General features: G+C 44.6%; 2 protein-coding genes across 14 annotated transcripts in view; both read right to left on the reverse strand.

The window, feature by feature from the left end:
* p120ctn (adherens junction protein p120) overlaps positions 1 to 13352 on the reverse strand; it is a 38356-nt gene extending 25004 nt beyond the window's left edge. For all 12 annotated transcript variants that reach the window (XM_026812807.1, XM_026812806.1, XM_026812805.1 and 9 more), the window contains exon 1: positions 11754 to 13352. The gene's annotated coding sequence lies outside the window, so the exon portion shown is untranslated. The remainder of the gene's footprint in view (positions 1 to 11753) is intronic.
* A 98-nt stretch (positions 13353 to 13450) lies between these two features.
* On the reverse strand, positions 13451 to 15348 carry LOC108623984 (replication factor C subunit 4). Of its 2 annotated transcripts, XM_018022896.2 has the most exons (6): positions 15135 to 15348; positions 14789 to 15064; positions 14019 to 14412; positions 13834 to 13947; positions 13674 to 13757; positions 13451 to 13594 (listed from the first exon to the last, which is right to left on the reverse strand). In XM_018022896.2, the coding sequence occupies exons 1-6, from the start codon at positions 15245 to 15247 to the stop codon at positions 13502 to 13504; spliced, it is 1074 nt and encodes a 357-aa protein (XP_017878385.1). In that variant the 5' UTR covers positions 15248 to 15348; the 3' UTR covers positions 13451 to 13501. The 2 variants fall into 2 exon arrangements, with proteins under 2 accessions (XP_017878385.1, XP_026668609.1); XM_026812808.1 differs by lacking the exon at positions 13834 to 13947.
* Between the last annotated feature and the right edge of the window lie 176 nt (positions 15349 to 15524).

The following is a 15524-nucleotide window of genomic DNA, read 5'->3' on the forward strand; positions in this document are numbered from 1 at the left end:
GCGTAAAGAATTCCATACTTTTCAGGCTTGTATTTCCTCAAGTCAGTTGTTTCTTCCAATTTCGTGCATGCACACCAAATACCAGAAAGTTTTCTTTGGGTTACTGCTGATTACCATAAGAGTACATGCAACTTTTAAGTCGCTATAATTTATCAAAAAACCCATGAATTGATTTAAAATGTTACAGGTAGTTTTTTGATAGCAATAGGAATCTATAATGACAAATTCAACAAGCTAGCATTGTTTAAGTGTATAGCCTATACATCCTTAATGGCCACGTCGCGCGTACATCAATGGCTCGCACGTAGTTACTTTTCTATTTAGAAAGAGAGCCGGGCGAAGTTGGCCTGATAAAGATGCGCTTTTGAATCGCGCGAAACGAGAACGAACACAATAGCGCGGCGCGGCGCGGTGGATGGAATCGGTGCCGTGACTAGGCGACCTTCGCGCGAATCCGATACGAGGACAGCCATTCACTATAACGCGCGGGACCCGTTTCAATTTCTTTTTAATTGGATCAACCGGGTTTCCCGCCCGTTCCCGAACGGGTTAATCCCTTCTGTCCCCGTTCACGCGTACAAAAAAGAACTCGGTTCCCGACTCGTGTTCTTTTCCTTATCCCTACGGATAATTCGTTGGAAGTCAAGTCGAGTCTCGCCCGCGAGAGGTTCGCCGATCAATCTTCGCTGTCTATTCCGTCCTAGTCTCATTGAATCGAAGTTCTTATACATTTATTTTGGCATCGATGAGTCGTTCGACGTCTGGTTAGAAGGTGATGCAATTTTCACGTAGCCGCGTGTGGAACGCGCATCGAAAGGCGTTGTGAAATAAAATTCACTTGACACGAGCAGAGAAAGGTTGAATCCGGAGACGTACGGAATTCCACGCTGTCATGATCCTTTCACTGGGTAACGTGTTACATGCCTCTCTTTCCTTACGAGATGGAATCGATCCACGTGGCTGCGTGAAACCAAACTGGTGACCCGAACCAATCGTTCACTTCTAACCCTGGATTCCAGTATCGATCGAATCAGATTGGATAGGTAGGCCAATGCAATATCGTTTGCCCCAGAGATTGTACAATTGTGCGAAAGACCATTTTGATACGATACAGCGATGTTACGCGATCGCTGGTAGATACCTGTCGCACGGTCGACGGGCCGATAAAGGGCAAAAAAAGGGGGTGGACAGGGAGGGACCGGGGAGGGAAGGAAGCAGGCAGGGAGAAAGAGCAAACGAGGAGACAAGAATTAAGTCACGCTAGTCAGTTCTGTCCGCGGGGCACGAAAAGCGCGTGCACGACACGATTCCAAACGCGAGTCGAAGCTTTGCCTGGGATATAATAGCTGCGGGACAGACCCGAGCGATTTTCGAGCCGGAAAAATAATCCCAGCATCGTTGCTTTCTTCCTATGTCATTTCTTCGTCTAGTATTTCTCAATGTGCACATGTGTACGTGCGTGTCTGCAGGTCTTTTTTAATTATAATTCGTACCAGGCTTCGTACGATGATTCCGTCTATTGGTATGAAAATCGATGACGGTAGAAAAGCTCCGAGGATGCAAGTGATCGTAATTGTTGTTTTTCATACATTCCTTCTTAATTATCTCCGCAGCAAAAGTATTCTAGAATCATGGACCGAAGATACGTTCTAACTTCGTCTTCTCTCGTGCTCCGACTGCGCTGGCGTTAAAATAAGCAACAGAATTTTTGACATTAATTTGGGAAATGAAATTGGAATCGGTGCCGGTATCGATGGATAATTTTTACTGGTAAAAATAATTGTTACCGAGTAAATGCCGTATGCATATTCAGTTCCTCTTACTGAGCGTAGAGCGATAAAAAATGGATTCGGAGCAACCTAAATATATAATCCCGATGCCACGATACATCCGCGATAGATCGGGCGAGCAGCGTCACAAACACAGAGGGAATTCTACATTCGAAACGCACACAGAACAAGGGAGAGAGACAGAAACGGAGGAGAGGAGTGATATATCACGGGAGAACGAGAACTCCGCCGCAACCTCATTCTCCTTTCCGGCTGACGCGTTGAAAACCTGTCTCTGTTCTCCCACCCTGGGTTCCCTCTGCACCCAATGATAACGTTCCCCCACCGTGTGAACGCATACGCGTGTTTCAATGAATGAACCGGGGGGTACGGGCGGCCGCACGCATACGTGCGTACGTCGTTTGAGTACGCGTATTTCATCGTAATCGCGTCTCGTGTAACGCGCTTCCAAATCACTACGATCCCATGTCAATTTTTCATTGTCAATCCTCCTGTCACGTCCAATAACGGCAATGGGATAAGGATACAGATTATCTTCCAGCTGGGCCGTTAAACAAAATTTCTTTCATATGCTCGTACAAACTCGCCTACGTTCCTCGAGATCTCAGTTTCCTAACAGTAGATTTCATTGATGCCAGAAGTTCCCATATGACAATATTTCTTGCTTAATGAATGCGTCGCTTTATTCGAGGATATTAAGAATAGTTGTTCGGCACAGAGACAATATGTGTGCATGGCGATATTTCATCGATGGTTATCTAGAAATTCCATGAATAATAGGTACGGATATTTAGTGCGTAATGAATACTGAATGAAGACAGAGCGATCGTGATACTGTTCAATTATTCAATAACTATTTATCGATTCGTTTCTTCCAGGAACATTGTGGGCCGTTAGTTGGTCAGAGAATAACCGCGTTACCAAGTTACATTTTAATTCCATTTTTCATTTTATTTCACCGGCGTTATGCAAATCGCTCTCACGCGTTTCAATTCAAGACTCGAACTCCGTATCGTGTCCCGGCGAGCCACCTTGCTCGTGAAATCGATGGCATCCGGGATAAAAAAAAAAACTAAGGAAATATACGAGTCGGCGAACCCGGTAATTTCCACATTTTCATCAAGCCTGATAATTCGATACGCGTCGTGCAATTGAAATGAACGCGTGAGCAGAAAAGAGAGAAGAGAAACGAGAAACAGGTATTAATAAAAAGAGTCGGTGGGAAAAACTAAGGCACGCGGGAAAGCAATGTTGCCCGGCCTTTTTTTTCTTTTTTGTTGACACAATGTTTCGTTTATCAAAAGCTCTTCGTCAATCTCGTTTAGAGCTAACGTCCGGACAAATATACGCACAGCCGTCCAAAGCCCGTAGTAAAATATTTATTGCCTGTACGTATTTTAATATTTCACCGTAGCGACGAGCCAGTGAGGATATTTTTTTCTCTCTCTCTCACTTTTCGCGCGGAAAACTCTGAAAAATAACGACACATCCAACGTCGTAGTGCGAAATAATGAAATAAAAATGTCGCGTTTCATAAATTACCGGAACGGCTGGCACGGAATTAGCGATATTCTGGGGGCCGGCTGGACAACCGGATGCTCGTCGAGTTCGTCGTCCACGGGCAACAGATTCGACGGCGAAAGAATGAAATCACGTCAAATTCTCACGTCCGTCCATGCCGTCGCGTTGAAAGAGCCGTGAACTTTTCTATCGTACCGCGAACAAGGACGTAACTTTGGTTAACGAAGTCTTCTAAGTTGAAATTTCTCGGGCATAACGCAGCCTGATTCTCAGCGAAGAAAATTAACCCTTTTCCACTGGGGAATAGCCGCGATATTTCTGCCCTGTAGAAAGAACTTTGCCAGATATTTTATCATCCCGGGCGCGATTCGTTATCTCTTCTCTTTCATCGCGATTACACGTTAGTCTGGTGAATAATTGAACGAATTCCACGGATAGAAGAGAAGGGGAGGGGGAATGCAGCACGAAATTGAACAATCGTTTTTCGCGTACAAGGACGCACGCGAAGCTGCACTTATTACGTATCGCGTCGCGTGCACTCGGGGAAGCGCAGCGTTTTCGGAGCGCGAAAAACCGGAGGATGCAGCCCTTTTTTTTCGAACAAAACCTACTTCCTAGGGCGTAACGAACATCGCCGCAAATCAGAGATGTCTCCTACGGTCGGCACATGTTTCCACTTCCGCTCTTTTTTTTATTCTACCCGGGTATCATCGCCCTTTTGTCTCTATTCTGTTTCGCCTATTCGTGGCGCACGGGATAAAATTAGAAAGGGACTCTCCCCCTCATCGATCGATGCACCTGTTCAAAATTTCTTATGTTTCAATTTACCAGCTAACGGATGTTTCACATCTTTACTCGGAATAGTTTTCATTTCAAGTGGCCACAATCGCAATGCGATTTCGAATGGAATCCAAACGTTGCACAATTCCGATGCTTCGAATCTGCACCGATTGCATTATACACATCCGTACGTGCATTCGTATACGTACTTACATATCTACTCAGTGAAAGTGACGCATTAAACTGCTCGAAAAAGCGTTAATCATACGCGGCTGAATTATTTTGCAATCAAATTTCTCTCTCTCTGTTCTCAACCAAGACTCGGTAAAAACTTGATCATTCGCAGTCGAGTATCCTCGATCTTAATCGGTAAAAAAAAGCAATCGATTGAAATTGCGAGTACGACGCTAGTAAGCGCACTTCTTCCAGCCACCTGAATCCGAGTCGCGACTCTTAAAAATGAATGATGTTTGCAAAACGAGAGAGCGAACCGGATACGCGCGGGTACGCGTATTAGACGGCAGTCCGACGGAATATCGATTACGCAAGAAAATTGGCATTTAGGGCAATCAGTGCGCGGATCGAATTTCGCGAATGCAACCACAGCTTCATCAAATTCCGTAGCGTGGATGCTCGCTGGCAAATATAAGCCGTAGCTACGTACGTATCTATAATACGCGCAGCATTGACACCACTAATTTATCGCGGCACTAATTTACCAACGAAGGTATGGGGGTGTTACCTTACGGTAAATCATAGTCTGCTATTAATTTGCGAGAGACGCGATCGAGACTCGCGGCGAGGATACGTGAAACGTCGAGGATCGTGAACAATACACTGCTCGTTCGTTCGTGTTCTCGGTGGAGATTTTTTATTAAAAAAGAAAAAAGGAAAATCCGAACGGGGGGGGAAAAAAAGAGGGAGCAAATTAGTTTCCGCGTTCATTCAATTTATCCGCATCCCCGGGCAATAAGACGAACGTGAACGGCGCGACGCTGGGGTAGCCGGCTGAGTATGGGGAAAAATGATCGCAACCGGTAATCTGAAATCGAATGAAGCCTCGATACGATCGCGATCAGTCGACCGTAGAGCGACGAACCTCTGCGTAAAATGTAGGACTTAAATGTAGGTACGGTAAATCACTCCGATCCTACCTAGTGGCTTGGTATGTCTTTACTCCAGGGAGAAGTCAGATCGGATTGCCTTCGAGAATAATCATCGAAAACAAAAGAATGAACGAGCAAGAGGAAACTTTATTTCTGAAGTAATATATGATCCTATCTGAATTTCTTGTACAATTCCTACCGCGATGAAGAACGGGGCACTCGGTATTACAATAGTTGGAGGTACAATAGCATAGTAATAAAACACGTATGTACCTAATGGTATACCGGTAACAGGAAACATTTTCCGCGGGAAAGTAACGTGTTGCGGCTATTCTCTCGCATTTTCTTTTTCCCAGTAGCGCAACGCAACGCACGGGAAATCGCGGCCGCGGAAGAAACCGAGGGCTTATTAAAACGGACGAAAAGTCCGGCGGACGGAGTCCGGCGTGGCGTGGCGCGGCGTCAAGATCAATAATCGACTCTTCAACTTCTAATCCCCACTCGGTCGATTAAGAACGCCGGATGCTCTCGAATTTCCCGCCAGCCGCGGCCTCTCCCTCTTTCGATTAACACCTTCTTCGCCGAGCCGTTTTCCTGCGGTTTTATCGTTTACGCTCCGTCTACCGTTAAGCAATTTTATATAAATTCATAGTACATCGATGATCTGCCAATTCAAATGAAATCCATCGAACACCGTGTAACGTAGAACGCTTTTTGCGTTTCGCGTTCGCTCGCAGTTAATATTCGTTTATTTGCATTCTCCTGTGTTCATCGTTTCTAATAACATCTGTCATCGGTTTTCGTGGTCATTAACGTACCATGGAACACGATACGCGTAGCAAGAAACTCGTTAAATATTAATTTCCAGCGTTTGCGTAAGGCAAACTCGTGTTTCCCGATTTCCAATTCCTGAGAATAATTTTATCTCGTGTGTACGTACGACATATGTTGCCTCGGAATTTTTCGAGTATCTCACCGACGTCTGCTGCATCCGGACAAGTCACAATTCAGTCGACACACGCACACATACGACTAATTCGAATTTTTTCGCTCGCGAAGGCATCGTTCTTTGACGTGCACGCTCCATTTCCCCAGAGGAACACGTATTGCTCGTCCCGTATCAGTTTTCTTTTCGTCCCTGCATTTATCGGCCTGTCCTATATGCCGTGCATACTTTCCCGGGTAAAAAGGGTAGCTTCCCCTCCTTTGAAGAATTTTCATCGATTCGAATCAATTCCCCCGCTCTCGCTCTTCCCCTGCGAACAGCGGATGCGCTTCAATTTCTTATCGATTTTGTTGTTTAATTGCGAGAAAGGAGCGCGACGCGTAATTTTTGTACATCGTTTAGGATGGTAAAGCGTTTGACGCGCGGACGAGTCGCGTGTCAAGCCCGGTGATTTCGAATGCGCGGCTGGAAACTTAAATTAGACGACGGAACGTGTAACGCGACACGCTAATTAGACGTTTCGGGTTTACCGCGACGACGACGGAACGCGAGTGGTTGAACTATTTTCCGAGAGACCGAAAAAATGGCTTTCCCAGACCCAAGAATCTGCTGTAGCTTAACGAAAAAAAGACGAGCTGGGACGTATCGCGGTGTGATAAAGAAACTAGGTAGGCACCTAAAAATGTTTCACGTGGTTTTTCGTTTTACAACGGGTCGTTCGCAGTATGACTGCAGTGGAAGTCGTCGGTAGGTACGTCCGACGGTAACGAAGAACACAAGGCTGGGATCTGGGGAACTAAGGGCAAAAACAAGTTTGTTGTACGCTCTGGGGACCTCGGCGGCCGCGTAGCAATGCAATAAACCGAGGCTCCTCACGGCTGCGCTCGGAAAAACTGATTTTCCAGGCTGTCGGTCTATAATTCCAGGGCCCCGTGTACAAGGTGCCCTCGAAAACTGAACCACTTTCGAACGAATGGAACGGAGAAACTTGCAGCTGAACAACTAGATTTATCGTAAAATTGCGGTACGCTCGGGAAAGTGGCGCAGCAGCGACGATAACAATGATAGAGAAAGAAAATGGTCCAACCAAAAGGCGTCCTCATGCACCGCGCGTACTTGTGTTCTTTTTCTGGTTGCGTCTGCGCTACTGCCTCTTTGATGAAATCCGTGACACATTCGATGAGTCGACATTTTTCTTCTAAAAGATTTTGAGTCTTGGAATTTTCAGTTCGTTAGAATTTCTTGTTACGGAGAAATCCTGACAAATTTCCGGCCGGCCAGTAAAGTTGTTGGAAAGATCGCGACACGGACTCGTTCAGGATACATCCGTGTCTCTTGGGACACTTTCAATTCCTCGGGGTGGTTCCCCGAGCCGCGTGGAGAAGATTCGACGATAACGATCTCTCGGACGAGTTTCAACGAGACGAGGGGATGCTACTGAACTAGCCGTAGTTAGTACAGTAGGGGGTAGGACGGAAACTTTTCCGATGGGGTCATCGCCCAACGACGGACAACTCACTGAAATTCAAATCAACTCCCCATTAAAATACAATTATTGTCTTCTACATGACTCCCGCAAAGTCCTTCATCAAGACATTGTCATCCGCATGTTTCACCAAATCCAAAGAAACATGAGTCTCTGAAAATCTTATACATGCATCTATGTTTAATATTTATAATATATCTTGATTAAAAACAAGAGGTTCTGATTAGTTTCGAAATTATCCTCGGGAAACATACGAGTAACGTTGAGATTGTAGCCACAAATACATATAGGCATTTGATTCGTAGCCAAGTTTTCCGGGTGCCGAGAAGTTGGTAGCTCGTGGAAATTGTCGGAATACCGAAAACGAGGGGCCTCGTTGCAGCCGTGGCTACATAAAATACAATTTTACCACTGGCAAACTGGCGCGTAGAGATTTGAAACAATAACGAGACTCGTTGTCCCGGGTGAACGGCGGCGCACGGTAATCGTGTCCCATTCTTTCGAAAGGGGCCTCCTCAAGAATTTATGGAATTCCTTTCCCGCTTCCCTGTCTCCTGCTCCCGCGGGACCAGTGACGGTTTTATTCACGTGAATGGCCACGGTTCTCCACTCCGACCGTGTTCTGCTCTTTTCGTAAATTATACACCCAGTCATTACTAGCCGGCAAACAGCTGGACACGCACCGGTCTCGCGTCTTCTTCTTCGACCATGCCTCGATCGAGATCCGATGGGTCAAACTCCCCACCTATGTGTCTGATCGCCGAGAGAAAATTCGTTTAGCGCAGTACATACTGGCAGACACGTGGCATCAGCATTTCTTAGATTACGGAAGAATTAGTGTCCCTTGGTTAACGAGATTAGGTGCAGCTCGTGGTAAAACATCCATACTTTCACGTACTCGAGTGGCTCGGTTTTTCTCCTGCTATTTATTTAACAAAAGATCCTGCGATGCTTATCGAGAGATTAGTCCTAGTTGGAAAAAGTGTTTTAAGCGTTAATACCATATCCCGAGAATTGCTCGGTGACTCAACGACTCCAATCAACCGACGAATCGATAAAAGAATCAGCGATTACCCCGACAGAAGTTATCTATGCGTAGTACCCGATGCTTAATCGACCGGGTTCGATACGTCCCTCGATTATTCTCGTTAAGCAATTTTCGGATAGATACAGTTCCTCTACGATTATCTCTTGATTCGCGATGAAAATCGCTTACTACCTACGGCCCCGTTTCCGGAGTACGGCGGAACAAAACGCTCCAGTGAAGGATAAAAGGAGTCGTGCTCGCCGATTCCTGGCGAACGTCTTTACGAAAGATCCGACTCTATCTCACGGTTATTCGGATTTATCTATCGCAAATTGAAACCTGTTCGTACCAGCGTTCTCTTTTTTTATTAATGCGTTTACTAATTTTTTATGATTAAATTGAAAGAATTAAAAAAGAGATTATACGATTTTATGAATAAATACTTAAATCGCTAATGATTGGTAATACTGCGAACTGGGCTCCCGTAAGAATTTAGAAAGAAAGAATGCGACTACCTGGTACGTTCCAGGAGGAGAATCCGCGCGTCGACGCTTAGATCAGTGACCAAATGGACCCTTTCATCACTGAAAGACGCGTCGATCCGCGTTTAATTAAATCGAACGCGGCTAGTCGATGCGGTCGGTTTAAATAACTCCGGCCGGCTCAATTAGCCGGCCGATATAACGATCGGACAGGTGACACGTGACAACGTCATTTCCGCGGTGAACAATCACGAGCAGCCACCGTTCCGATCGCCTCTGGAAACGCTCAGGGGATCTATTCAGAGGCTCGAAAGGGGGACACCGACGATTCGATTCAAAAGCATTGTTAAAGCGGCCGCGGATCGTTCGATTACGAATTAAATGGACGGTTATTCCGTGAAACGATCGTCGGATACTTTTCACTTTGCCCACCCATCGCCGAGCTACCGATTTGGAGCACTGGGTCCGACCTCGCGGTCGGAACCGACCGAAGGAAATTTCTCATCGGTCCAGTGATCCCGGTCGACGATCTACGGTACACTTATTTGCTACCTGCGTTATTATTGCTCGATGTACTACTGCATTTTCTTATTTCACCGTCACGCGACCACCACAACCAGCAACGAAATCCAGCTTGTTCGATATGAAACTCTTTACAAAGTGTCTGCACACTATCGCCGGGAATTAAAGTATGTAACTTGTTGCATTACATTATTCGGGGAAACAGTAACAAGCTCTATCGGATCGTAGCGGTGCTCCAACCGGGCAAGCCTGCGGTTTATCAACGTCGCCACCGGTGGTTGTGTTGAAAGATTATCCTGTTATGCTACCGTGACCAATGAATCTAGCGACAGCGAAAACTCTTTTTTACTACATTTCCGACCACGCGCTCGGCTTTCAGCACAATTTTTACACATCGCTCCGCGCGGAACGACGAGAAAATGTCAGGAAACTAATCGTTTGCTAACTTTCGTCCCGAGCAATTAGGCGAAGGAGTTTATCGGTGTTCCAGGCAGAAGGAGCGCCTGGAAGCTGGTATATACGTACGTATAATATCTGTGCGCTGCTCTGTGGAACAAGGCAACTTCGCCCCTTATCTAACCGGATACAAACGGGCACCGAGGGTGTCAGCGAGGGCAAGACTCCGGGAAACGTGTCCTGGAGCGCGTGGAAGCTCGTACGATACGACGCTCGCTTTGTAAGCTCTCATTATGAGTTTTCGCGTAGTTACAGCTTGCGTGCCATATTAATTCTTAACATGTCTCACGTTCAACGGAAACCAAGTAAATTTTGAAACAACTTTAAATTCAAGCTGTAAAAGTTGGAATATTTAGTCGGAGGTAGTCGACGCTCGTGTTGAATTTCCCTTGGCGTTTTGATCATCCTTTGTTTTATTCTTACAGGCGTAACTAGAACAGATTTTAATTTCCAGGAAAATATTCCTGGTGGTTCTTCGCCCCAGTCCATAATTATAACGCGTCCGTAATCCGCAAAGGATTAATTAAAATTATTCTAGCAGCGCGTATGATCGACATCTTCATGAAATCATTTAATATTATAGTAATTACATAAATTATAGCTCCGTATTGCTGCAACTAGCATCGGTAGCTGCTTATAGAAAGAGGAACAATTACTCCCATGATTGTATGAATCCAAAACAGCTTTGTGTTAATGATTCAAAAAAATTTTTTTGGTAGGTCATGAATCGTGCCAGGATTAAATGCAAATTATGTGCATTATATTATACATTGGCAGGCATGCGGACGCGCACGGCATCGAGTGTCGTACCTTTCAAAACAAAAACAAACCCACCGCCTACTCTCAAGAAATGCCATTGCACTGGAGTAACAAGTGCGATCCTGACGACTCCGTGTAACAAGAATTTTTGCTCAAAAGCCGATAGTTCTAGCCCAGAGACTGGGAGACAATGCCCGTTTCTACGACAACCGCGAGTCCGTCTGACTTCGCGGCGTCATTCGTTTCTCGTCAACAGCTCTGATCCTTGATCGATGTATGTCGTATCACATTCCGTCGATCCTACCATTCGAGCCTATTGATATTTGCTTCGGCTAAAGTAAATATGTAAAGCTCGTGATAATATCCCGCTGGAATAAACACGCCTGTCCTCTATCGTAATTTATATCCATATCGTCAGATTAGTACCAGCTCTGTCAATAATGCTATCGATCAATGATTCGTACAGGCGATAAGAATTTTGAGTAATGTAATAATAGCTATGAATTTGAACCATACAAGGTACAAAAGAAGAGAAATACATTTGTTTACTACGATTCATTGCATAAATCATGAGTGAAAAATCCGATAACTCTGATACAACGGCATACTATTCCGACCACGCTCGTCAACGCTATTTTTACGTGAAGTTTACGGGCAGAAAACACGATCCCGTTAAGCACTTGTTCCAGTGACAATTCCGTTCGGCAGTCGAACCAGACCAAACGCTTTTAATCTATATTCTATCTGGGACTATCTTTAATCTACTCTTATTTTTATGGATTTCATTTATGTCATAAATATGCAAGCATCAAACGAATAATACTTTCTCTACGATATTTCCCATGCCGCCTGTTATATTCCAAGAAGCTTATACGTACAAAATGATTCACCGGCGACGAATCCGCGAATTCGTTCCCTTGGCCGGCCGATACTCGTCCCGCGTGTGTCATCCACCCTCGCGACGTCTTTTCCACGTTTCCCACAGCACCACTAAGTTACCACGCACGAGACAATCCGACGTATTTACGATATCCGCGAGGGAATAGTGTTACGCGGATAAATCGAGTCGCGTTGTCAAACGTGACGCGATAACGCCCGCTATCATTAGACAGACAGCCTAAGGGACGAACAGAGAAACGAACGAACTATCGTTGGAAAAAAATTTCTGTAATATCCTTTGTCACGTCGTTAAGATCGTGCAGTTTCGTTTCCAACGTCCAATATTGGTGTGCGACTCGTGCACAAACAAATCACACGATGCGTACTCCGCTACGTTGAGCAGTTCCACGGGAGCGTGTGCCGACGATGTAATAATAAAAATCTCATGCCAGTGGACACAGCACCACCGCCACCGCAGCCGTCGCGAGTCGAGATTTCCTCGCCGGGAAAAACACGCACACACGCACAGTTTGCCGCTAGTTCACACGAACCTAGGGACACGGAGAGAGAAAGACACCGGCGCGTGTGTGTGTCGCCTCATACGCCGAATAATCCGGCGTGCGATAATACGTTCGATCGTGGCCGCTGATAACCGAATCCTCCCGCACCAGGATTTCGTCTCAAGATTTCGAACATCTCCCGTACACACGCTCCTCCGTCGGTTTCTTTCCTTTCTCTCTCACTCTCTCGCGGATCTCTGCTTGCTTCTTCTCCTGCCTTCTTGTATTTTCTTCTTCCAAATTGATATCTGTACGTCTCTCGAGGCTGTGCCTCGGTCCGGCACACTGGTAAATCAAGTCGAAATTAACTCGTGCGAGTAACACTGACGATGGCCCTTCGGAGACGTCCTTGCATCCTGGTACGGGCGTCGATCTGCGAAACGTCGTTCGTCGGTTCACAGAACCAAGTCGTCGATCTTACTCCGAAACCGACCGAACTCTGTACGCGTCCGAAAGTTCTATGACAAGGAGCAACGCGATGTGTACACACGCCACCGATACGTGGCCTCTGGAAGAAACGAAAGAATATACGGAGCACTGGCTGCACTTTTTTTTCCTCGCCCCGTAATTGTTGGGGCCGTCTCGCGAGGCGATTCGAAGCGATATGGTCGCGCGGTACATTCGCTCCGGAGCCCGATCGTTCGCGTAACACGATTTCGAGGTGTGCACGTGCGGCAGAGTACGCAGAAACCGCAAGTTTTTTACGGACACATCCCCGACTTGTCTCTTCCTCGCCAACGCCTACACGATACACATTGCACGCAGCAACGACGCCCCTACACGCCGATTGCAGTGGCTCTCAAATCATAGCATACAGCCGAGAAGAGTGCGCGACGATGCTGCGTCTCGCCGATCTTGGGAAACTTTCTTTCGGGTCGCATCAGATTTCTTTGTTTCAATAGCAAATCGGTGAAACGATTCGAACGTTATTCTAATAACAGTTGTAACAGATTCGCATTGAGTGTGTACTCTCGCAAAGCTTGATATTTCTGTTTAGGGACATCTAGTGTAAATTCTTGTGTAGGGAAATGGAGAAGATACACATACACAAGTGTAGGGACAGCAGCATCCTTAACGTTTCCTCACTTCGAGATTAATTTCAGCCTATTGATTTGAAAGAGAAGAATGTAATGGAATAGCAATTAAAAAATAATAAATATTTATTTGATATAAAAAACACTTAACACCTATGCTAATTCGTAAGCTTTTATAATACCGCAACAGATATTTATAAGTTGTATATACTCGCTTCCACCATCTAGCAATCTGTAGTTACACTCCTATAAATAAAATGAGAAATAACGTTCGCGTGTTGTCATCAATGTCATGTTGCAGAAAACTGATTGCATGCTTTCTTACCCCAAGTTTTTCACCAATCAATGCTTTCTGCTTATCTGTGAACTCTGTCGTATTTATAATTTTTTCACTTAGTTGCTCAATGACCTGTGAGAATTATTAAAAATGTAATATATGTGTTTGATCATTTTTCGATAAGTGATCATCTATTTATGAAATTTACTTGGGATGTCGCATATGCTTCTAACATAAACTCGTCAACAAACGCCTCTGCTTTACTATAATCTTTTGACTGGCATACTTCTATCAATTTATCCAACCAATTTTCAGGGACAATCTACAATTATCCACATATGCCATAATCTGATATTATCACGATTTGATATCTAAAGAGAAAATTTTATATACCCCAATGATCTCAACCACATCGTCGACAGTAATCTCGATTCCTTTGCCTTTCAACCTAGTGATAGACTGCAAACACGTTATAGCGCGTCTCAAATCTCCGCCCGAAGCTTCTACGATTTTTAGTAAGACTGGCTTCTCCGCCTTCAAACTTTCCTCCTTACATATATATTCTAATCTCTCAATAATTTTTTCCTCTCCTAATGGCTTGAATCTGAATTTTGTACAACGAGACGTTAAGGGTTCAATGATCCTTGATACGTAATTACAAATTAAGCAAAATCTAGTACTGTGAGATTCTTTTTCCATCGTACGACGAAGCGCAGCCTGTGCTGCACTGGTCATACTGTCTGCTTCATCCAAGATAATAATCTTGAAAGGTGGACAACTTTTTCCACTAAAAACAAATATTTCTATCAAAAAATATATTATCTATTCCATAATTTAAAATCATTATTTGTAGTAAGCCTCAGGTTGTGCCTTTATCATAGAAATTACGAGAACCACATACAAGACTCACAAAAGTACATTTGTCTGCTTCTAATGCAAAACCAAAAGTTTGAAACTTTACAATGCTTCTGGACGAAATCTGCTTAAAGCATGTTGCTGTTTAGTTGGCAATAAGAACAAATAGTATACTTCACTATAGCTCCTGATTACAACAATCCCTTAAGGGGCTTGTATATGTAGTTCTATCATAATTCTCAGACCTTTTACTGTAACATCATTGGCTATTTAAGTAACATTACAAAGATCAATGCAAATTAACGTACTCATTTCTCATTCCACCTGCTGTGAGTTGTGCGAAAGATTTAATTTTCTCCCTCACAACTTGAATTCCTCTTTCGTCTGAAGCATTCAATTCCAATATTCTTTGCTTGTAAAGGCTGCCAAATAATTGTCTAGCAGCAGCTAGGATGGTACTCGTTTTACCAGTTCCAGGTGGACCGTAGAATAATAAATTTGGAAAATCGCCACCCTTTAAACACTGTCGTAATACTTCGACGACTTCTCCTTGCTCGACGACATCTTCCACAGTCCTTGGACGGCTGTTGAGATAAAAAAAATCTTAGAATTCGAGACGTTAGGTAATCTAGGTTACACGCGGTGTATCCTTACTATTTCTCAACCCATACTGGTAGAGGACCGCTGCGCTCGTCCTTTGCACGCGAAGTGGAAGGTTTCTTTGGTTCCGAGGGCCCTAATTTTCCGGTTTTCAAAAAGGCCTGCATGCTCCTCGAATGTCCAACTTCTCGTAACGAACTTTCGAAGACTGTTGAACAAAACGTGTCTTGTTCCCGCGCATTTTCTTCGTGAAACCGGCGTTCCAACACCACGGGTGAAATTTCCTACAAGAAATTGTTCCAGCTATTTCCGTTAGAGAGAATTTCTATGTAAAACAATATACGATTGTTCGTTAATTTTTATTCATTTCATTGATCTAGCAATGATTATTTGCCGTTAAAAGTGTTTGATATATTGCCAATATTGTTGAAATTTTTGTTAGAA

The sequence above is a fragment of the Ceratina calcarata genome, unplaced genomic scaffold (genome assembly GCF_001652005.2).
Source record: "Ceratina calcarata isolate Rehan_Ccalc_2016 unplaced genomic scaffold, ASM165200v1 scaffold297.2, whole genome shotgun sequence".
NCBI lineage: Eukaryota > Metazoa > Arthropoda > Insecta > Hymenoptera > Apidae > Ceratina > Ceratina calcarata.

Bases quoted from the DNA above. Each gene is read 5' to 3' on its own strand.
- LOC108623984 (XM_018022896.2), bottom strand. From the start codon at position 15,247: ATGCAGGCCTTTTTGAAAACCGGAAAATTAGGGCCCTCGGAACCAAAG. The intron at 14,413-14,788 runs GTACGTTAATTT...ATTTGTTTTTAG, and splicing joins GCAGGTGGAATGAGAAATGA to TGGAAAAAGTTGTCCACCTT. The intron at 13,595-13,673 runs GTAAGAAAGCAT...TTTTATTTATAG, and splicing joins TGATTGGTGAAAAACTTGGG to GAGTGTAACTACAGATTGCT.